Source organism: Nelumbo lutea, chromosome 8 (genome assembly GCF_056320005.1).
Source record: "Nelumbo lutea isolate HS-2025 chromosome 8, American lotus-T2T, whole genome shotgun sequence".
Lineage (NCBI taxonomy): Eukaryota > Viridiplantae > Streptophyta > Magnoliopsida > Proteales > Nelumbonaceae > Nelumbo > Nelumbo lutea.
In genome coordinates, this window is record NC_142691.1 from 22,488,550 (window position 1) to 22,513,465 (window position 24,916).

At 41.3% G+C, this 24,916-nt stretch overlaps 1 protein-coding gene across 1 annotated transcript; it reads right to left on the bottom strand.

Moving 5' to 3' along the window:
- Positions 1-1,081: 1,081 nt before the first annotated feature.
- On the bottom strand, positions 1,082-24,250 carry LOC148843320 (26S proteasome regulatory subunit). The gene is made up of 6 exons (XM_088958817.1): positions 24,044-24,250; positions 23,749-23,954; positions 23,499-23,559; positions 21,994-22,101; positions 8,349-8,694; positions 1,082-1,347 (listed from the first exon to the last, which is right to left on the bottom strand). Exons 2-6 carry the CDS (start codon positions 23,887-23,889, stop codon positions 1,326-1,328), a joined length of 678 nt encoding a protein of 225 aa, XP_088814943.1. The 5' UTR covers positions 23,890-23,954; positions 24,044-24,250; the 3' UTR covers positions 1,082-1,325.
- Positions 24,251-24,916: the final 666 nt, after the last annotated feature.

Consider the following 24,916-nt stretch of genomic DNA (forward strand, 5'->3'; position numbering starts at 1 on the left):
AAATTACTATTGTGATGTAAACAATGTAAAAGCTACTCTTTCACTCGCTCACCATTATTGTTACGGTGAGATTCAAATCTTGCTCTTTATTATCATAGGAGTTTTGATGAGAAGGCGGTGAACATTGTGGCTGGTAGCGGATTACTTCTCCTTTGATTGATTTGGGTTCTAAGCCGAACCACAAAAATCCCTATGTGTGTTTATGTTGGTCTGCTTTACCTTTTTTTTTCTATTTCTCTATTTGTCATTAGATTATGTCAAACTAGGCTTATATTGTTTAATGAACCCATTTTTTTTCTCATAACCAGTCAACTAATATCCTTGTCTCTCTTGCAAATTTCTATAGAGAAGCTTAGATCCATCCAAGTGACAAGCGACTCAAAATTTATGGAAGGAAACAGAAAACAGGACCGTAAAAGAAGCTGGAATATTATTTTCTGTAGAGAAACATATGCTTCCATGTCTTGCGCACATGCTCTACTCAACCCTCCTAATGTATTTCTTAACAATGAGCCTTGAGGCTTCACTTACTCTGTTTAATAAACAACAACAATAATAATAATGAAAATTATATCACAACGATTAAAATCAATAAATAATCGTCAATTTGAATTCAATACCATTTCTTGGCATAGAGCATCAACTGTTCAGCACTGCATGCTAAATATCAACATTGCATCACTCTTAATACCAAGATGTTCTCGTGTCTATTATAACCATCAGTAGAATTAGTATAGAATTCAGGTCCATTTTTTCTCCTTTTTCTCCCTTTTTCAAAATTAACCTTTCTCTAGATATAAGTTGCTCTCATTTTGGATGGTTTAGTTTTTGTTGGTTGTCATAAAGATTAATTTGTAAATGGCTATTTTTTGCATTTTATTGGAGCCGTTGGGGTAGTTTACTGCAAATGTCCGCATCCCGTGCCCCCCCCCCCCCCCATTTCTTGCTTCAGTTGGATTTCTTAAGTCTTAGGATTAATTATAAAGACCCCCCTACTATGGGTCAATGTCAACTGGCAAATACGCCCTGAACTTTTACTTGACTTTGCAACGATACCCCCTTTAATAAAAAGCACCTGCAATGAGAGTACCTATTAGAGGGACATCTTCATTGAAAACATAAGATAAAATCAGTGTACCATCAAAATGTTACGTGGATTCCATAAAGAAACCACACCACATGGTATAACCGGAAATCAACAAACTACCACTAATGGAATGCATTACAGGCCTATGAGAATTTCCTGTATCAGCACATGTTTCTGTCTGAAACAATGGAAAGATAGCTACCAGCTGCTCTCCCGGTGATGAGACAACAATAACTGATTATAAGATACGGAAATGGCATCTGCAAGGAACTCATATATAGTTAGTCATTTGACTACAAATTCATAATCTATATTATTAACAAATATGACAAAGTCATGTTTCTTTCTTTTTCCCTTTTAGGTAAAGATGAAAATAAGTCATGTTTCTAAAGCTTGATCTAGCTCATAATTCATAAATAAACAAAAGAGGTATCATGAAGGACATCGTAAAGTTCATTTAGAACATCTCAAAAGAAACAGAAATAGCAGTCCAGGAAACCATCTCTGCTTCTGCAATTATCATCTCTGCTTCAAAGTAGTCTCTATAAATGATCTAAACAGGGATATTGATTTTTTCCTTTCTCTTCCCCCCCCCCCTCCCCAATCCACAGGGGCCCTTTACTCAGGAGAGAAGGAACTTGGGATCTAAGTTTTGATGGAAGTGCTTCAGGTAATCCCAGAGCAGCTGGTATCGGAGGAGTATTAAGGGATGAAAATGGGAACACTTGCTGGGTGCACAGTGGGCCAATAGGAATAGCTGACTCTACAAAGGCAGAAGTGATGGCTGAACTTACAGGAATCTGATAAATCAAAGTCTTGGCATTCAGAACCTATCCATAGAGGGAGACTCAGCTAACATTATATAATGGTTAGGAAGACAGGAAGCTGGACGGTGGAGACTCAGTCACTTTCTGGCTGAGGCAAGGGATCTACTGGAAGTTTCAAATGCAAATCTGTGCTGGATTCCAAGGGAACTTAATGCTCCTGCAGATGAATGAGCAAAAATAGGTGCTCTTTTAGAAGTTCTGTAGGGTGATAAGATACCTCCTGTGTAAAATTCAGGGGTCTGCTCCCTATTTGTATTGTTTCCTTTGTACACCCTCTTGTGTACTCCTATCTTTTCTTAATGAAACCAGTTAACTTTTCTAAAAAAAAAAAAAAAAAAAAAAATTATCATCAATCCTAACTGCATTAACGCTGGACCACCCTTTCATTGGAAGCAGTCTATAATTCACAAGGAATCATCAAAACAGGCAATATCCATTTTGTTGGGGTGTGAGACCTTGTGTACTCTCTAGTCCTGTTCATGAGCTGGGTAGCCTGATGGGCTGGTCCAGCCTGGCCAGTTCTATATCGAGCTTGGGCAAAGTTTTAAGCCTATCAGAAGTATGTGTCTGTGACTTGAGAGAGAAATTCACCCATATACAGTTTAATGCTTAGTAAGTAATTGATCTTTGATTTTCTTTCACCTTTCTCATTCTGAACTCTTGTTTTGAGGAGAAAGAGAGGGAAGAAAAGGATGGTTTTTTGAAGGATAAGTGGGGAATCAGCAAGGTTGGGTACACACAGGGGATAATGGAATATGAATGCAACTGTTGCTGACATCATCAGGGACCGTGAGTTGTTGATTCTGTGAAATTACGTTTGCAATAACTGTTTCTTCCAAGTTTTTGGCAGAAAATCTCAAAATTTATCAAGAAGACAAATTCCATTTCACCCTTAGGTCTTGGGCTCTTAGCATGACTTCCTGATAATCAATGTAAAAGGTGAGATTCTGCACGTGACAAGTGACTCTTCATATTTGACTAATAATGATTAGACACCTTGATTTCATTATCTTCCTGTTTGACTGAGTTTGTATATTCTTCCTTTATTGGTAGCCTGGGAAGTACTAGGACAAAAGATGAAGTACTAGGACAAAAGCTCACCTTGGCCAGATGGTAAAGCCCCTCATCGTGGATGAACTGTGGTTCACTCTACATCATCTTGAAACGATCCCTCAGAAGGATCGCCCAACACACTAGGGCCTGCCCGACCCCTTCTTTAGTAATTGAATCCCCCTCGTGGATCGACCACTGGGGGTGAAAGATTCTAGAGGGCTGCCCGGTCTCTCCAACAAGCTCTTGTGCATATGCGGGGGAAGATGAGGGACCCACAAGATACCCCTTGGTAGAGGGCCTCCTCGGCACAGTGTCCTCGATAGGACCCCCCTAGTAGCTTTGGCGGCTGCTCTGTCAGGACCTCCTCGGTGGGCCTCTTCCTGCCAGCCTCAATGGGCCTCTTCTTGTTCCCATCACTGGCTTCTTTCCATGGTTCCCTTAGCTGACGGGGACTTGTTGTGTATCAATCAACCTGGTGGGGGCAAGCGCCCACTCATCCCTCGCAGGCACATCCTCGGCAGGCCTTCTCAGCGTCTGCCCTCCTGCTTCTTGCCTACTTGGGCCTTCTGCTTGGCGCGGGCACTCTCTAGCAACAACTTCTTGGCGTCCATCTGCACCTCTCCTACCAAGGGGGCAGGGCTAAGCCCCACGGACACCAGGGGAAATTCCTCCTCCACCAAATGCTTGGCATTGACTATCCCCAACACGAGTAAGTGAGCTACGACAGTGGCCTCCTCATCCCAAAGTGGAGGGCAACTGTCATGCAGGCCTCTCCCCACCTCGACCTAAACAACCAACCTTTAGGACGAGAGATGTAAAAGAATTTGCCCTTCCAATTGTGGATTGACGTGGGATTATCGATAGGTCTCCCCCTCTATGACTAAAGGTAATACATGCTAGACTCAGAAGGATGCTTCCTTGGCACAAACATGGCACGAAATAACTTCGGGATCAACTCCACGTCCCGAAGCCGAGCCCACACCAACATGGCTACTATGGTCCTAATGGCATTGGGGCTGAGATGATTGATCATAATGTCATACCACTCCAGCAGCTCCGAGATTAAGGGATGGAGAGGGAACCTAAGGCCGAACTCTAAAAAATGTTGATAGATACAAAGTTCCCCCTCCTCAGGGGTCCACTGCCAGTCACCGACATTAGGAATCCTAAGCTGGTAGGACCGAGGTATATGAAACCACCTAGCAAGGGCTTTCACTTGGTCCACGTCTAGAGTGCTATCAAACTCCAAATGTGGAAGGTCATCCATGGCCACCCCTCGGACAACAGTTTCAGCCATTATCCTAGGGATGGGCTACAGGGTCCGCTCCCCCTCGGTTTGGGGGGACCCCTTTGGCTCGCTCGGCGTCACAGATGTGGCGCTCTCACGGGGAGGGTCATCGCCTCTGCGGCTGCCCTCGGCACCCCCGGAGGCTACCCTCTTCCTCAGCACCATCACCTCTCGCTGAAGAGGGACAACAACCAGCGGACCTAAGGGGGAGAGGAGGGAAGGAGTCTGATGAAAGATCCCTTCCAAACCATCTAAAAGTTCATAGCACTCAGGGCCAGAATCAAAGTAAGACATGGTTCAAAGAGTTGCCTAAAGGCGAAGAAGAAAAAGAGGAAGACGAGGTGTGTTAAAGAGTTGAAGGTCTGGGAGCAGTGTTTGCTTGACAGCAAGGGCGCCTAGAGACAAATGACAAAGAAAAATCACCACTAAGGCCCTTATTTATAGAAGAACGGACGACTCAAATCCCACTAGATCCGACAGTCGTGAGCCCTCCACCTAAGTTGACCATCAGCGGTGTGGCACTCGGCACTCAACTTCGGGGAAACAAAATGATGCCTAGTGAACCAGCGCTCAGCCTTGGGGAGATGAAACAACACTGAGCAAACTGATGGGCCCATTTGCCACAACTCTTTAGTTTGGGTGCACAGGCCTGGTGGACAAGTAGACCGGTTCACATAGAGCACTTGTCCTCCCTATGGAAGGCCCTCATTGCACCAGACCCATGTCGTGCATGACCTCAGTGTGCCAGCCCGCGAATCCCGTATCGCGCATGGCCCCAAACCGTCGCTGCGTGAATACAAGGCACAGACTCGGCTCCACTGGGCCCCCTCCACCTCGGGCTCCCTAGCCGGAGCTGAGGCATCCACCGTTTCACCCCTCTTCCATGAACAGAAATCATGTTGAAGCATAAGCGAGACAAATGCGATGCCACTATAGGGTACACTCTGTTGAACAAGCCCGATGGCACCTACCAAGTGATGTAGGTGCAGCATTCGGTTGGCCTATATAGGACTGATGTGTGCCGACTAGAGGACGACAACATAGCCTCACCATGAGGACGCTCGGGGTTACCTGATGCAGACCAAGCAGACCCAATCGCAGGAGGTCGTGTTGCTTTGGTAGAACATCTCCCTAGGCCCTCGTACGACTCTCATCTAGACCATCCAAGCCTAACTACCCCCTGCTAACCCCCCACAAGGTAAGGGATTCGAAACCTCTGTGATCTCTATTGCTATCTCCTCTAAGGACTTAGCACTATCTGATACCTCATATGGACCTCTCGGCTCCAGACTCACAGCCTACCTTGTACACTTACTAACTTGACCGTCGGAGTCTTCGCCTCGGGTTCCTACCTGAGGCTTCTGACACCTTTTCCCTTGCAGATTCACTACCGCGGGAGTCGTATCTCGTCCCTGTTTAGGCACCCTTCTCAGTACTAGTCCTCGGCTTCAACAGTATCTGAAGGAGCAATCCGCCTTGGCCTCAACTTACCTCCTCCGAACCCTCAAAGCCTTCGGCCCACCTGTAACACAAAGTATGCCCATAGCTTCAATTAGCATGATGCATGTTATGACATTTATTGTAAATGAATAAAATACATATTTGATTCATGATATTGTGGTATGTTTCTGTGTAGTACCCTTAAACTGGACAGATATGAGACTCATGTTAGTTTAAAATCTTCACAGCCATTGGATAGATCTGTGGAGACTTATCCTACCAAGACTGACACTGATATACCACCAAGTTGGTTGGAGTGGCTTGCCTCAGTTTCCAAGGTGAGACCTGAGGTACATGCAATGTGGGTATTCTTGAAACCCCAAACCGGACCAAAATTCCAGTATTGCCCTGAACCTTGGAGATAGATGGGAAAAACTAGAATGCTACACTTGACCCCTAGACTCGATTATGATACTCCACTGGGTGTCGAATTAGGCTATCTTTGATATGGCAATCAGTGTGATCCTTAGAGGGTTCAAAACCTGGGTATGTTGGGATAGTTCGAGAATTCATCTGAGTGGGTGATCATAATGATAGGATCAGCCCCTTTGTCGAACAAAGTGAATGGTCGAGCACGCACTCTCTCTGATGGAAACCTAAACTGCCGCAGTTGATTTTAACCATTGAAATTTGTTTTGCAAAATATATTTATATAGAGATATACATATATACATTATGGTTTCAAAATATTTGCAAAAGGTTTTAATTCCCGGGATCCATGTGAATAAAGAGTGCAACACTACACCTTGCAGCCGAGGAGAGGTCCTCTCTTGTCAGCCAGTGTTTGATCATTATGGGCTAAGAGATTAAGTGTAAGACCATTGAGGGTTATACCTAATGGGCTAATCTTGCGTCTACCCACAATTATTGGGCCTTCATAAGATGGTTGGACCCAATGACCATTTAGTGTAAATGTTAGGCCCATTATGAGCCCATAGTGATGGACTCAGGGGTTCACTGTATTCAGCAGTGAATTCGGCCAAGCCTTGTAACAGAGGCTAGGCTAAACCCTTGTGGCTGATGTGTAGATCAATGATAGGGTCCCATGCCATACAAAGAGAGCCAAGCTAGCCAGCATTATAGTGGAAGTGAGCCTAAAAATTTAATGGGCCTGAAAGCCCATTTCAAACTGGGTTAATTAGATTAATTAAATAGGGGCGGATCTGGGATTTGGATCAGCAGATAAGATAAGGGATTATCCTTATCCACTTAAAGAGTTCAAATCCAAATAAAGATTTGGGTTAAAGGAATTCCTAATTTGATTAGGAAGACTGATCTTTATCTACAGAAAAGATAAGAGATTATCCTTATCACTTAAAGAGTCCAAATCCAAATAAGAGATTTGGATCAGGATAACTTGTAACGAGATTAGGAAATTGTATATTGACTAATAATGATTACACTAGCTATAAGCAACCTGACTCATTTTTTACACAGTACATTACAACAGTCCCCAAAATAACCATAGCTTGTCAACCCTTCGTTCTGTCATAGCATCAACCACACCATATACTTATCTTTGAATCCAAGAGCAAGTGGATTTCATATCTCTTGCTAAATGTTACCTCCTTCATGATGCATCTGAACTGCCAAATCCCTTGATGGTCATTCTTCAACAAACGCACTACCACTTTGGAGTTCCCTTCCACCACCAAGTCACTATTAATGATGTGTCCATCCTAGACCCTGTAGTAATTCAGCTCTTATGAGGTTCCATGTCCTATTGGTGGCCCTGAGAGTACTGCTAACATATTCCCACTATCATCTTCTTTTTTCATTTATTTTAACTACTCCTATGCCTGAAGGTCCCAGACTCTACTGCATATACTATGTATATGTAAATTCCTCTTTTTTTTTATTTCCATATGGATCACTGCAAAAGCGAAGAAGTCTGGAGTCTGGAATGTTACTGCAGGAAATCAGATCCTAGACAATAATACCTGTGCTGCCACAATCAAAATCTAGTTTGATTAGGTAAACATTCAGTGGACTCCACATTGCATATGGCTATGTAGATTCTTCTTTTTCTAGTGAATCACTGCAAAAGTAAAGAAATCTGAAATCTGGACTAATACTGAAGGAAATCAGACCCTAGACAATTATACCTGCACTGCCACAAGATCCCTAAGAGGGTCTTTCTGTTTCCAAACTCCAACTAATGGAATTTAAAAATCACTCTTAGAAACCTTTCACCAACAAGATCTTGAACAATATACGATATCATTATCCAAGACAACACTATGACTACTCCCTCACAAGTAACACATGGATGATCAACGGATGCAATTGCAGTTGCACATTTTTTAATAGTACTTTCAAGAATCAGATAACTTGCCTGCATGGCTTGAAGAAAGGCTTACTGGAGTAGTGCTAAATGCTATACGTGAGTCCATTTAGCATAGAAACATAAAAGCATACAAAGATCAAATTACTTCTTAAAAGCAAAAGTACCAGATTGCAGCTGTCCCCTCTTCTATTTGGTAAGTAATAGAATCCAAACTCAAGCTAAGAACATAGGGCAACCAAAAAGAATTGCGAGATGAATTATTTTGAATGTGAGAATTAATGCAGCAAAGAGGAATGTCAAGCATACCCCAACAGGCCACGGCCATTCCATTGTCTTGGTGTCACAATTAAGTTGATTAGTGTTCCCTGCCTCATAATTATCAAAGGAATCGCACGACCTTCATTTAACTGAGCTTCAGAAGCAAGCCTTGGCAGCAAATTATCACCAGATTCTACATTACCAAACTTCACAATCCGGTCCCCAAGTTGTAATCCATCTTCTGCTGCTGGAGAAGCATCAGCTATTTCATCAACCAGGGCAAAGGGCACACTAATGGTTGAATCCACATCCATGGCACTGTGAGTATCACTGGGAACAATATTAGGCAAAGATGCAGATGCAACAGCATGGCCAATATTTGAAGTTTGGTTATCTGGAATATCAACGGAAAAACATAATCAGTCTATCAGATTAACTATTCAATTTGATTTTTCAATGACCAGGGATCTCATGGGGAAGAGTCAATGCAAAATTTAAACACTTCATTGAATATAAGGCTTGTACCAAAGCACTAGTAAAGACATTTATGTAACTGCATTTCTTGCACACAAAGGGTAAGGTTTCAATGAGAAAATAAATACAAGGAGTATACCAAGAAGGAAAAGGGATAAAATAACAATCGTATAAATGGGAGAAAAGGGTTTTAGAATGATTACAGTGAATTAATAAAAGATGAACATGTACAAACTTAAGAAAAGGTTTTTCCATTAGGTTTCTTATTTAGACAACCTATTTCATGCACAAGAAGAAATCAGCTTTTTAGCGCAAGGTGCAAGGCAAGGCGCACGCCTTTTTGAAGCAAGGCGAAAAAATACAAAAAAAAATGCTAAAATAAAAAAAAATGTCAGAAATTTCAAAAATTTGCTAAAAAATAAAAAAAGTGCAAAAAATAAAAAAATATATATTAAGCATAATATTAATAAAAATATAATCTTAAATTTTAAAATAATTGTTTTAAAAACCCTATAATCTAAAAATAAAATCAATAAACATAACATGTAAAACGTATTCAAATGAAAATTTAAAAATAAAATCAAACATACAAAGCATTTTCAAGCATGTAAAACCCACAATCTCTTTTTTTCCTCAATTGCATTACTTCAAGTAGCTAATGTGATGTAAAATATATTACATTCTTGATTCTACGAGTCACCTTTGTACCACGCCCCTCAAGGCAAGCCTGAACAAGTCCATGTTGGGGTCTTAATTCTTAATTATTACATAAAAAATAATGATTTTATAAGTTTAATTGCCTTTTAAGAAGATATTTTATTATGATGAATGAATGAACAACATTAACAAATAGGGGGTTTCTCCAGGAGCGGAGCCCCTAGCCCAGCCGCTAGGTTCAAAAAAAGTGCAAAATTTTGAAAAGACGCATGCCTGGGCTGAGGCGCAAAGCACAGCAGGTGTGTGCCTTTTGAAAGGGCTGCGCCTAGGACCTGGGCAAGGTGGATTGGTCACCTGTGCACCTAGGCATGCCTTTTAAATCACTGGGAGAAATAATGTGGTCAGTTCAGAGTACCCATGCAAGGAACTCTCAGTAGTCAGTATTTGCCATGTTTTTTGCTTCCCAGTCCACAACAGCCATTTACCTGCCACTTCTTGGACCTTTATTAAGTGATATTAACTACTGAAAGCTTCACCTTTTTCTTCTTTTGAACCTTACAAAATGCCGACGAAGGTCAAGTTTGGATATGTGGCAGGGACTATAGGGTGAAATTTGCCCCATAAATGGAGGGTTGAGATGGTGCTTTAAACCTGCCTTTGACCCAGCCTGTCAGTGTTCAACCTGTGATTCCAAGTTTGGGTTAACCTAAAAGCAAGGATAACGTGCAAAAACCATTGACCCACTTGACCTGTGTAGTATGTTATGTTTTCAGTTAGTGGGCCTTAGTTTATTGGGCCAGCTTTCTTTCTTTTTATTGTTTATTTAGTAGCTGGCCTATGGACGCACTCTTGTCATTGTACTGAATTTCGCAGTCAGATTAATAAAAGTAATTAGGGAACTGAAGAGAGGTTCAATCAACTCTCTTCTTTCTTTCCTTTCTTCCCTCCTCTTCTTCTGAACTCTTTCTTTCTTTATTTATTTTTTTTTTTTTTGATAGATAAAATAGAAGATTTTTGTTAACTCAAAGACAGGTTACATGTACCGTAGAAAGGCACGAGTTGCCGCCTCTCCAAGCGGAAAACAATAAGCTAAAGCAAAAAAGTACAAGAATGCTAATATAAAATAATAGTTGAGCCCAGAACAATTTTCCCTATTTGTCCCTTGTTTTTCCAAGACATTAGCAAAAGCATTAGCTGATCTCCCCACCCACTGTATTGTTACTGACATGTTACTTGTCATCCACTTGAATTTCTTTAGCTCATTTTTGTAACCCCACGCAACACCCTCCAGGTTATTTAACCAATCCACTACTATCTTAGAGTCCCCTTCAATCAGCAGCTGCTCCACACCCAATTCTTTTGCGAGAATACTCCTTGTAATGCAGCTAAAAATTCTACAAACAGAGTTCCCAACATCTAATGGGCCAGAGTAGAGTAGAACAACCTCTCCAGCCTTGTTTCTCAGAACACCTCCCAACCCAAAGGGCCCTAGGTTGCCCTGGCTACTTCCATCAAAATTCAGATTCATTGAGCCTTGAGGAGGAGGGGGGCACAACTTAGAGATATCCTTGCTGCTACTAACTGGTTTCTCCAAAAGTCAGTAAAACAAAGTTGGTGAAAAAATTCCAACTTCTGAATTCTTTCTTATTCCATTAGTGTAGGTGTGATTTACAACTTGGTATCAAAGCAAGTCTGTATCTTCTTCAGTTTTCTCTTTTAGGCCCACACAGTGTGTATAGAGAATTGATTGGTTGACTAATTAACAACTTATACAGCCCAGTTGGGGGAGGTTTTTGGAAAGGAAAACAGTCTTTGTTTGAGGCCCAAAATATGTTCTTGGAAAGATTCCTTAAAACCCTAGCTAACTTGAGAATTTGGATTAAGGAGGATAGACTCTCTTTCTCCCAAGTCGTTGGGTCCGATGAAACCGTAATTTTGGGTGTTTAAAGAGTAGTTTTCACCCTGGGCTTGTGATTCTCGATTACTAGCACCCTATTTTTATTTTTGTTTGTTTCTGTTTAGCTAATGGAGCAAACTGGAGGTGAGACGAAACAACCTATGGACTCTAGGTTTGGCTAGGGAGGGTCTATGAAGACTTTTTTAGGTGAAGTAACCACAGTAAAGTTAGATGGAGTTAATTATCTAGCATGATCTCAATCAATTAAGATCCATGTCTACAGTAGAGGGAAATGGGAATACATCATTGGGAGTAAGAAGCAACCTAAGGAAGATAACCCTGCCTATGAGAGGTGGATGCAGGAAAACTATACAGTTGTAGGCTGGTTAGCGAATTCCATGCAACCACATATCAGTAGGCACTATCTATGGGTGGATACTAAAAGAGGTGTAGAACAATGTTTTAAAACATGGAGGCGTGATGCGAAGCGTTCCACTACCTAGAGGCATAAGGCGTAGTTTAGAACGTAAGAGGTGTAAGCCTCCCGAACACAAGGAGACGTAAGCCTCCTTAAGAGGAAGGGGTCAAGAGGGTGTCTTGTCAAAGCGGAGGCAAGCGAGTCGGAGCATAGCAAGACCTCCCCACCCCAATACAAAAATCAAATTGGGCTGCATGGAAAGGGGGGGCGCGGGGACAAAGCCCCCCAGCCGAAGGGGCCGAGGGCAGACCACTTTCTTTCCCCTTATCTTTTCTTCCCTTCCCTCTCCTTTTCTCTTTTTATCCTTTCCTTTTTTTCTTTGTTTTCTATCTTTTTATAAGAGGTGTGCATGAGGCGTACACCTCTAGCACGCCTCATTAAAAAAGTGCATGAGGCGTACACTTCTTGCACTTGAAGCGCATGCCTCAAAGGTGTCAGTGCCTCCGGCATATGCCTTAGGGCATTTTGGGAATGCCTCGCCTAGAGGCACGCCTCAAACCATATGCCTCCCTTGCCTTTTAAAACACTAGTGTGAAATAGTGTTACAGAGACCTATTCCCAAAAATTGAATGTTGCTAGGGCTTACAAACTAAAGAATGATGTAAATAATCTAAGAGAGGGAAGAAACCCTTAGCCGTATATGCTAAAATCCCTTTGGCAAGAGATTGATCTAATGGAAACTAGTGTGTAGGGATGTACGTACTAAAGATGCTAGACTCATAGGAAGTAGCGGAGAGGAAAAATCGCTATGTTGTGGAAGTAACCAAGAGTATTCTCTTTGCCTCCCATGTTCCTATTAAATTTTGGCGTGATGTCGTTATGACACCTACCTCTCTCGTTAACTACATGCCTCCTTAGGTTTTGGGGTTCGTGTTTTCTTTCCTAATATAGATTTTTTTTCATTCCACTACATGTCTTTGGTTGTACTTGTTGTGTTCACATTCCTATCTCTCATAGGCAAAAATTTAAACCCAAAGCTTGGAAGTGCATTTTCCTTGTTTATGATTCCACACGAAAGGTTATTGTTGTTTTGGTCCCATTAACAGCACTTGATTTGTTTCTACGGATGTCACTTTTACTGAGTCAATCCCCTTTTACAATCATTCTTTTGAGGGGGAGAGTTCCATTGAATTGTTAGATTCTTCACTTCCTTTGTCAGCTCCTATTGAGTCTTGTGGTGTGTCGTCTATGGTACCATCTGATCTAGTTGGATCTTGTCCTCTTAGCTCATCTACTCCTCCTGATCCTCCTCCTCAACCTGTTCATCCCCTAATTTTTACTACTCATCCTATTGTCTAGAGGTGGCACCAAAGGCTAAGGCTAAGGCATGAACATGTTGTTCCCACATCCTTAGTTGAGTCTCAGTAACTTCCAACTCCTAAAGAGAGGACAAGTCCTTCACCACTTGCTCCAATCCCTCCCTTCCCAAACCTTGACCTACCTATGTTGTGGCAAAGGACAAGACGAAATGTACAACTCATTGCATTTCTAAACACCTTTCCTATAGCCTATTGTCCCCTTCCTATCATTCCTTCCTAGCCTATGTTTCATCTCAACCCATACCCAAGTCTATAACAAAAGCCTTATCTAAACCAGAATGGAAGGATAATATGAGGATTGAGATAGAGGCACTTCATAAGAACAATACCAGAGATATTGTAAACTTACTTCTTGGGAAGGAGACCATAGGGTGTAAATTGAAAGGCATAAGGACCGCCTAAGTTGCCAAGGGTTATACACAAGTATATGGGATAGATTATATGGAGACTTACTCACTAGTGGTAATGATAAGTTCTATGTGGGTTCTCTCATTGTTGGTGGTGAATTATGATTAGGCCTCATATCAATTTGATGTGGAGAATGCCTTCTTGAATGGTGATTTGACTGAAGAGGTGTACATATCACTTCCTCCAAACATGCATGGTGAGGAGATGATAGATTTCAAGCATGGTTTGATAGATTTCAGGTTGCCCTTGTACAGTTCGGTTATACTCAAACACAATCAGATCATACCCTCTTTGTGAATAGGAGAGAGTCTAGAGACACCTTCCTCATTGTGTTTGTTAATTATATTGTTGTAAATGGTAGTGACACACAAGAAGTTCAGGCCTTAGGAGGTTCCTTAGCTCAAAGTTTGAGATTAAGGATTTAGGAGAACTAAGGTATTTCTTGGGGATTAAAGTTGCTCAATCCAAGTAAGGTGTCAAAGACAAGAAAACTTGGCCAGACATCTCATATGTTGTGAGTGTAATCAGCCAATTTATGAATGCTCCTAGAGACACACATATGGAAACTGCAAAAAGGGTGTTATGCTACTTAAAAGGGGACTCTAGGAATGGGTGCCCTCTTTGCTAAGCATGGACATATGAAGTTGGAGGCTTATATAGGTGTTGAATCTGTTGATTGGGACGGCATTATAGATGACAGATCCACAAGAATGGCATCAGGAGAAGTTTGCCTTCCTTTCATTGCCTCAAAGAAATAATTAGCAAATGTTTTTTAACCAAGGTTGTCCACAAAGAAGGTTACAGCACTATGTAAACAGGTTGGACATGATTGATATCTATGCTCAGCTTGATGGGCCGAATGGGTCTTAGTCCTGTTATTATGGGTGTTGTTATTAGTATGTCGTGTTTCCAATTTTTCAGTTAGTGGGCCTTAATTTATTGGAACTAGACTTGTTCATGGGCCGGGCCGGGCCGAGCCGGGCTCGAGTCGGGCTTTGACTCTTTATTAACAAAAAAATGTTAGGCCCGGCCTGACCAACGGGCCTACAACTTGGGCCTGAGCCCAGCCCTGATAAAAAGCCCGAAGCCTGACCTAATAAAAGAAATTCGAATTTTTCCCTATTCAAATAGACATTATCTATTTTAATTCAGATGTTTTTTTCCTCTATTTAAATGAACAATGGGCCTACAAGTGAATCAACAACCTTCTCAAATCAAAAAATTTATTCAAATGGACATCACATAGGGTTTTTACTTAGGTTTAACCATAGGCTGGGCCGGGTTTACTTAGGTTTAACTATAGGTCGGGTCGGGTCGGGTCGGGTCGGGCCGAGCTATTTTGGCAAAGCCCGAGCCCGGCTCGAATTTTATGTGGGTCGGGCTTTTTGGCCTGAGGTTAAGCCCGCGGACCAAAAAGCTTGTTCACTAAATTAGACCTAAATAAAATATATATATATATATAATATAAATAGGCAAAACCTATAGTGCATTCAATGGAAATTGCTACAACATAACTCAAACATGAACCAACAACCAACAACCAATGGTAAAGCAACATGTTACATTGACATATTTAACATTGTTAAAGTCTTCAATGATAAGTACACCTTATGAAAGTTTTAAAATGCACACAATAATTGGACTCGTTCACACTAGATGGTTGAGGGTTGACCCATGACCCAAAGGAAAAAATGGGTCAGCCTCCAAGTCGGTTTTTAAAAGATTGGGTTGAGAAGTGACCCAATGTGTTCCAATCTCCTTGTATTCAAGAATCAATTTTCAGTTCGTCTCTCCCACAGGTGAAACTAACCCTTTTTTTTTGGACATTTTTTAAATTAAAGAAGTCAAGGCTTCAAATGGCTGACACCACTTGGGAAAAGGCCCACGATGGAGGAGTATATGGTTGTCATTGACTGAAGTGAAAAGATTACTAATCCAGAATGTCCTCTCTCTGATTGTGCCTCTTGCTCTCTCCTACAATAAACCAAGTTGAAGGGGCTAGAAGGGCTAGGGGTAGACCAAAAAGGAACTTCTTCCTGTGAATGGTTGTCTCGCTGGTGAAGGGTTTCTTATCTGAAGTTTTGATGCAGTGCAAAGTCTCTTACAGTTGAGCGGGTGGAGGGAAGCGAAGATGGGAAGCCTTCAACTGGTACCGTAGATTGGAGAACGAAGGGAGGGCAAGGCGCAACCTTTCTTATTGTGAAGCGGTGGTTGCGGGGGTTTAGCTTGCTTTTGGGACATCGGAGGTGAAATGGGTTAATGGTAAAAGGGTGGTAGCTACGGATCCTCAGGGGGTGACTGCAAGAAGAGAGTTTTTGAGGAACTGCTTGGTGGGCAAGTTCTGTTGGGGGGAGGAGATTACGGAGGTGGAGAGGTGGGCAAACAGATTTTGGAGGGAGGTAGGGGGTGTGAGAGTGAATAAAATGGCGGATGGACTTTTCCTCTTTATCTGTCTGTCGAGAGCTGGTGTGGATTGGGTTTCAAGGCAAGGTCCTTGGCAGTTGGGAAGAAACCCCCTTTTGTTGGACTAGTGGGGGGTGAGTGCAGGATGCCACTACCCCTCGTGCTGGATTAGGGTATTCGCCCTTCCACTCCTGCTCTGGTGCCCAAGTGTCATAAGGGCTATTGGGGATGCTTGCGGGAGTTTCATAGAGGCGGACGATTCCCCGCTAGAGATTGTCAACCTGTGAGTTGGTAAGAATGAAAATCCACAGGGGGAACCAAATCCCAAGCAAGGTTGAAGTGGTGGCGGAGGAAGTGGTCTTCACTGTTCAGATCTGGCAAGAAGTTTTGCCGTCTATTTGAAGATGGAGAGGCAGAGAAGGGCTGTCTCGTGATGTCTAGAAAGAAGAAAAAGAGTGTTCAAACTGCTCCAAAACTTTAGTCCTAGAAGATTTTGGCGAAAGTTAGCTCCCTTGTTTTTCTGAAGCAATGTGATACCAAAAGACTGAGACACGAGTAACTTCTCTGGCGACCGGTGATAGAGAAGAAGACATAGGTTTGGGGGTTCCTTTGAGCCATCCGATCTTGGCGACTTTGAATGGTCCAAATGGGCTCACCTAGGATCCAGCTGTGAAGGAGATTCAAATTTCAAATCTGAGGGGCAACGGGCAAGCTTTGGGAAGCCATTAAAGACTTAATTAGAGAATGCCTTGCTAAGCTCCAGCTAGCACCTAAGGAAGAATGTGCACCAATGAGTCATCAGAAGGTCTACCAGCCTCCCCCACTCGAGTCTCAATGGGCCCATGGTACTTCGGATGAACTTATTGGGCTTGGGGCGCTTTATCCAGCCTAGTCGGCTCTACAACCTTTTAACCTGGAAGCTGGGCCTGGGCTCAATGGTTATAATGAGTCCAGTCCCTCCTCTGGTCAATGGGTGAACTTGTCTCCGGATTTCAATCCTCCGGTTGGATGTTGTCATCAGGGTGTGGGTTCTAGGGAGGCTCGGGATTCTCGGGAACGAAGGGGGATTGCTTCACGTAGGAAGAAGAAGGGTGGAAAAGGAACTTCGGACCCCAGCTCTAGGGTTGTGAAGTCTTTGCCTTCCCAATCGTCTGCTCTGGAAGGCGAGATTCAGCTAAAGTCCAACCAGCTAGCGGTGCTGAGAAAGGAAGAGGAGCTGATGGAGGTGGATCCGATAGTGATGGTGGCCACAGATTCTCAAGTTGTAGGTGGTGGAGGTGTTCTTGTGGGTGTTGGGCCACAGGTGAAAGGTAGCAAATTGTGTTACAGATAGGGGTGCTGCCTCAGTTGGGCAGTTTCTAAGGATCTTGCTAGAAGGTTTGGAAGAGGAAACAATCAAGTACTTGGAGGGGGTAGAGAAAAGAATGCGTATGGCTAGGGGGGAAGTTGCAGTAAAGAAGGGGGTAACAAATCTAAAAGAAGTAGAGAATTGCTACGTTTGACTTGGAACCTCAATGATATAGCAAGCAGTAGGAAGGGGGGGGGAGAGGCCTAAGTGCCAAGTGTTCTGTTGTTTTTAGTTTGTTATGGAGCTCAAGATATTATCTTGGAATGTTAGGAGGTTGGGGGTCGGGGAGAAGGAGGCTTGTAGTATGTGACTCTTTGAAAAATTCAGGTTCAAAAGTGGTATTGATTCAAGAAACTAAATTGGAAACTATGGAGGCTGGAGTGGTTAGAAGTATCTGGGGGGAGGGGGAGGTTAGGTGGAGGTCAAAGCCGGCAGTTGGTAGTGCAAGGGGGTTACTGAGTATGTGGGACCTGACAGTTTGCAGCTTGATTTCTCATCAGATTGGAAATTTTTCAATTTCACTTGTCTTGAAACTTGCAAATGGTAATGTGTGTCAAGTTACTAATGTGTATGGCCCTAATGACAGAAGCCAGAGGAAGGAGTTTTGGGAAGAGTTGGTTGTGGCTAAGGGAAGTCTTGCTTTTCCTTGGGTCATTGGTGGGGACTTTAATGTCACTCTTTCTGGGGACGAGAGAAGCTCGGGTGGGAGAAGATCAAGGGATATGGTGCAATTTGCTGATTTTATCAACAGATTTGAACTTCAAGATTTACCCTTTCATGGCAGCAGGTATACTTGGACCAACAATCAAGACCTTCCTACCCTAGTGAGGCTGGATAGGTTTTTGGTTACTTCTAATTGGGGAGATATTTTCCCAGAGTTTAAGCAGATTGCCCTTCCAAGACTAGTGTCAAACCGTATTCCTATTCAGCTGGTTTGTGGTGTTAGAGTGAGAGAAAAAGTTCCTTTCAAATTAGAGAATGCTTGGTTTGAGGATGATTCACTTGTTCCTTTGTTGAAGTCTATTTGGGAGGATCTGCAAGTGGGGGGTACCAGTTCATTCATCTTAGCAAAGAAATTGGGGGCCATTAAAGCAAGGCTAAAGATTTGGAAATTGGAGAAAAGTTTGAGTCTAGATACTGAGAAGAAGGCTCTCCTGAGTACCATAAAGGAGATTGACACAGCTGAAGAATTAGGTCCTATTGCTAAGGAGCTCAGATTAAAAAGATTTCAGGCTAAGTTGAAGTTTGACAAATTGACAGTGGCAAAAGAAATTAAATGGAGGCAAAGAGTCAAAGTGGCTTGGCTGAAAGAGGGGGATAGGAATACACATTATTTCCACAAAATGGCAAATGCTAAAGCTAGAGCTTTTGTAATTACCAGGCTGGAGGGAGAGGGCAGGGTAGGTATCACTGAGACTGATATGATGCTTGTGGCAACTAGCTTTTACAAGAAGTTGTATAAGGAATCTTGGTCCTTTAGACCTTTTCCTAGATCCCTTTCTTTTAACCAACTGAGTGATGAACAGTCTTCATTCATTGAGAGACCCTTTTCTGAGGAGGAAATTAAAGAAGCCACCAAGTTGTTGGTTGATGAAAAGTCTCCAGGGCCTGATGATCTTACAAATCTCTTCTACATTAAATGCCGGGATGTGGTGAGACAAGATATCTTGACATGTTTTCTGGGACTTTTTTGAGAGGGGATCATTGTAGAGAAGTCTGAACACTACCTTTATTACCCTCATTCCAAAGATTGAAGGTGCTGTGAATATTAAGGATTTTAGGTCGATTAGTCTGCTGCATAGCTTCTATAAAATCCTAGCTAAAGTTCTTGCTAAAAGATTGAACGAAGTTCTTGGTAGTGTTATCTCAAGTAACCAAAGTACTTTTATTCCAGGTAGGCAGATTCTAGATTCAATTCTTATTGCCAATGAGCTCATTCATTCCAAGAAAAAAGAAGGTTCTCCGGGTTTGATTTGTAAACTTAATATTGAGAAGGCCGATGATCATGTTAACTGGAGATGTGTGGACCTTGTGCTTCTTCAGATGAATTTTGGACAAAAATGGAAGAATTGGATTAAAGTCTGTATAACTTCCCCAAAGTTTTCAATCTTGGTAAATGGACAGTCTGTAGGTTTCTTTGATATGTGTTATGGAGATCCTCACTCTTTTCTGTAAGAAGGTTGTTGTGTCAGGGGATTGGGAAGGTTTTGCAATGGTGTCGGGGGGAGAGAAGGTGAATATTCTTCAATTTGCATATGACACATTATGCTTTGTAGATGCTTCCCCCTCTCAGGTGGAGTTAATTCTTGGGATTCTCTCTTGGTTTGAAGTGATTACAGGTCTGAATGTTAATTGGAATAAGAGCCAAATTATCCCAATTCGACATGTTTCCAATTTAGCCAAGTGTGTTGGTATTCTGGCTTGTCAGATTGAATCCCTTCCAATCAAATATTTGGGACTCCCGCTTGGGGTGAGTGGTGGTTCCTCTGCTATTTGGGACCCAATTATTGAGAGATTGGAAAGGAAGTTGGCTTCTTGAAAGGCAAAATACCTATCTTTTGGGGGGAGGGTGACTCTTATTAAGAGTACCCTCTCCAATTTGCCTACCTACTTCCTATCTCTATTCTCTATTCCTAAGAAGGTTGCAAATCAGATTGAAAAGCTTCAAAGGAATTTTCTTTGGAGAGGCTGGGAGGAGGAGAAAAAAGTGCACTTGGTGAGTTAGGTATAAGGAAGCTGAAACATTTTAACTCTGCCCTCCTATGTATATGGATTTGGAGATTTGCTGTAGAATCTGATGCTTGGTGGAGATCTCTCATTGCCAGCAAATATGGTGTAAGTTGGGGCAATTGGAGATCTAGGGACCCCCTCCTAACTGGGGTAACTCTCTGTGGAAAGGGATAATGAAGCACTTTCCAGATTTGGCCAAGGGGATCTCAGTCGGGGCTGGTAATGGTAATAGGAATAAATTCTAGAAGGACCCTTGGTGCTCAGATGTTCCTCTTTCTGAGTCCTTCCCACTCCTCTTCCAGTGTGCTTCAGACCAAGAGGCCTCAGTTGCTGAGTGCTATAGTATTTCTGGTGGTTCAATTCTTTGGACTCCCTCTTTCCGAAGAAATCTCTTTGATTGGGAGGTGGATGAGGCAGTGAATCTCTTGACCTGTCTCCAATATCAAGAGTTGGATTATAGTTTGGAGGATAAGTGGCATTGGAAGTGCAATTCTGATGGGATGTTTTCAGTTAAATCTTTAGCTGCCATGCTTGGTAGGAGGGGTGTTCCTGATTTCCCAGTTCAGCAAGAATGGAATTCCATCAGTCCAACTAAAGCCAGTTTCCTTGTTTGGACTATGGCTCTTAATAAATGCCTTTCCAAGGAGAACCTTGTGAGCAGGGGATTTCAGATTTCGGACCTGTCTTGCAACTTATGTGGGTGCAGTGCTGAATCTACTGATCATTTGTGTATACACTGCCTGTTTTCTGCTCAGTTGTGGAACCACTTCCTCAACTCCTTGAAGGTTTGTTGGGTGATGCCAAGGTCGGTAAAAGAGCTGTTATGCTGCTGGCATATCTTGGGCTTGAGCAAGAAAAAGAAGAATTTATGGAAGATGATTCCAAGTGCTGTAATTTGGTGTATCTGGACTGAGAGGAATAGAAAGGTGTTCAGTAACAAGTTTCTAAGTCTGGAGGACTTAACCCAGAAGTTGGTGGGCAAGCTGATTTCTTGGTTGTCTGTGGCAGCAGATTTTAGAAACTGTAATGTGTCAGATGTATTATTTTTTTGTCTTGATGGCTTGTGTAATTGCTGAATAGATCAGTCAGCCTGTTTTGGGACTGATCTCAGCCTCTTGTGTGTATTTCATTCTCAATAAATATTACTTTACCTTTTCCAAAAAAAAAATCATATCTCACATTGCTGAATGAAATTCGTCATCAAGACAAGAAACCATGCTCTACAACTTATCAAGTTGAAGACGTTAGTAACAAAAACTAATACAGCGGCTGGGCCTTGGCGCAACAGTTGAGTTGCTCCATTGTGACTTGGGTGACCAAGGTTCAAATCTTGAAAACAGTCTCTTTGTATGTGCAGGGGTAAAGCTGCATACATCTGTGCCTCCCTAGACCCCACATTGGCAGGAGCCTCATGCAATGGGCTGCCCGTTTTTTAACAAAAACTAGTACAGATTTTTCATAAAACTAAAGACAGAAGCAGCAATGTATTACCAACCAAGAGGACATTTGATTGGACAAAATGAAAAGATATACATGAAACAATAAGTACTGTACATGTGTCATCTATTTCCTCTAATAAATTAAAAAAAAAAGAATCTTATACATCATGGAAGCTAATCTATGGAGCTAATAAGTACTAACTTGACTGAAGATTTATATACTTGTGGCAGTAATAAGTTGCCAAATATCCCAACTGACAACCAGTGAATAACATTATCCTTCTCTTTGTGAGAAAAACATATCAGCGAATGGTGAAAGAGGTATATTGGAGGGCGGGTGTTATTGCACATTATTATTAAGCTAACTTATGGAGCTAATAAGTACTAACTTGACTGAAGATTTATATGCTTGTGGCAGTAATAAGTTGCCAAATACCGCAACTGACAACCAATGAATAGCATTAGCTTGGGAAGGCAGAAGTGATAATCAACTTTACAGTCAATACATGTAAAAATTTTCCATTTATGAACTCTAATTACCTGAATCCTTCGCAGGAGAAGAAACATTATGAGCAAGCCTCACCGAATGCAGAACTTGCAAGTTTTCATTTATCTTGTCTGTTATGTCCTTGTGATCATTACGAAGGTCTACAGTAAAAGAAAAGTTGAGAAGGTAGAATTGTCATTCAAAATTTAGTGGCTCAGAAGAAATATCACACACCACAATTTTGGAAAATAAATTCTACTAGTGAAAGAAGATTATAAGACAAATACATAAACAAAGACTCAGGTTATAGAAATTCATGTGGAAAACTACAGACTCCATCTCATACAAATTTTGCCCCACACTATTAGCAGCTTTTGCAGTAATAAATCTTAGTAAATACAACTTCTAAAGAGAAATAGATAATATAGATGATGCGAGTGACTATAATGATAGAGAAATGATACACTTCCCTAATGATTCTTATTCATCTACTTGCAATTTCCAAATAGGTAAGCTGAGCCTGAAAATCCACTCGTTGAATACATTGGCACCACAGCTCAGTAGGTCATTTATTCACTCTTTAAAGCAACGGACCAAGTATATAGGTGATTGTATGTATTTCTAAAGCCATGATAATCCCTATAAGAGAACTTGACAATAAAATGGTAGGAGGAAATTTGCATATTGAAAGGATTTTTAGTTTTGATTATGAGATTACCCTCTTTGTTTGGAAACTTATACCTCTTTGCTATTTCCTTTTTTATCAATATGCTATTTCCAATTTTCCAGAGATAAAAAAACCAGTCTTAGCATTGGCTATGAAGTGCTTAAAATATACTATAAGTGTTGGATGATTGAACACTATGGATCCATTTTTTCATATGCAATCTGAAGGATTTGAATTGTGGGTTTAATTGTTAGACAAATTTCCCTGAATCACGCCCTCATCAATATCTGCACTAAGATAGTCATTGGTTTAAACTAACTTTCATCAATTACCATACAAAGAGGGTAGACAGGATATAATAATTCAATCAACAAGAGTTCAAGTTAAATACTCAATGACCATTTTTCTGTCGGCAATCCAAGAAACCCCTTTTGTAACTGATCTTCCTTTACACTTCATTTAATATCTTAGATACTTTACAAAAACAAGTGATACCGTAAACAAGTAGTTTCAGAAAAAACAATGCATCTCTGTCAGTTATTTACGTATTACGTCAAAAATTCAGCAATACTCCATCTCAATGATCAAACGATACTTCACAGTAATTTATGTGAAGAAAATAAGGATAAAGCAATTATTTGAGTAAGCACGTTCCCATCTTGTTTATTCATTATTTCGTATTTTCTATCTCATAATATGTTTAAAGTCTGATAAACAACCAAATCATGTTCTTGTTTGAGAAGATGCTATTCATTTGAGAATTGCCACTAAGATTAGGACTAACAATATTCTGTTACTGCAATACCCAGAGTACGAGACCAGTAAATACCGACTCTTTTGTTAGTATACACCAAGGGAAGCTAAGTTCAGATAAGCAGAAGGGCATATTACCAGCAAGACGGTGCCTATCAGCCCGGACAGCAGGAATATCGATATCCGACCGAGGAAATCCCTAACAAACATGATAAAAAAAAAATGCCCAATTTCTAGGTTTTAGAAGCCTGATCAGATTTTTACACAAAAATGTTTTTTTTTTTCCTTTCTTTTACCATGAGCAAGTATGAAAACTAACATGAAAATTGTTAGGTAATCGTTCAAATCAAAAGAGAAGACTATGTGGGAAATTAAAGGGATTGCTTGCCTCCGAATCAACAAGATTGCCTGAAATTCCAGGGCCTCCCGGTTGGCAGAGACGAGCTATGATGGCATTCATCTCAGTCTCCATGGCTTTCCTTTTATCCATCAGAGACATCGTTTCGGATTTCAAATTTGTAGCCACCATTTTGTCGTTAGTTCGTTCCTCGCAAGATTTCGAGACTTTCAGCACCGACACAGCAACCGTGAAGACTGAGAAACAGATGAAGGCTTACAATTTGTAGTTTATATTTTATACGGCAACGGCAAGCTATGAAAGCAGAAAAGGTAAAATGGCATACTGCCACCCAGAATTTAAGAAAAGGTGACACTTGGCATCCCGAACATTGTTCTGTCAAAGGCCCCTTCAGGATTTCGGCGGTTCGCCTCCTACCGTCAACGGTGTTGATGTCTTTTTCCTTGTGCCCTAACAATTCTCATTTTTAGGTATGGCTTTGCTAGCAAAGTGATTTAGGTTTCAAGCTCAAATTTTGTGTCTCTGAGTAAATGGATTATAAAATTATTGGAGGAAAACTAGAACGTATCGGCCTTCCTAAAAATCAACATAAAAAAAAGGAAAATCAAATAAGCAAGTGAAAAATGTTTTATTCTAAGGGGAATATTGCTTATCTTGGAGGAAAATGATCTGACTATGTTTTATTTATTTGGGAAAATTCCCATTGGTTGTAACACTTTGGTCCCGATATAATAATTCAATACCTGAACTTTTAAATTGTATCAATCTAGTATTTGTTAACCAGTCATTAAGTGGTATCTAAAAAAAAAAAAACACAAATGCCTTTTAGGTGTCATCTAATTTTCTTTATCAACCATTCAAATGCTCAAATCTGGCGATGAACAATGATCTTTCCTTAAACGTCAAGAATACTAAAATGGAATGAGAGACCTGAAACAATTTATTAGATTCTTTTTTTCCATCATCTAATCAATGATGAATGAACCAAAGACATCCTAAGCGAATAGGAGAGCAATCATGAGCCAAGCATAGTTAGTTCCTTCTTCTAAACTAAGTTTTTGCCTACTATCATCACCTCTTCTTTCTCAAAAGAAGGAACTAACTATTAGGGTAAATGCCAAGTAACTTGCCATTAATCGCTATTACCTACAATCCCAAGGAAATGCAAAGTGACTCAAAAGAAAATTACTTCAAACAA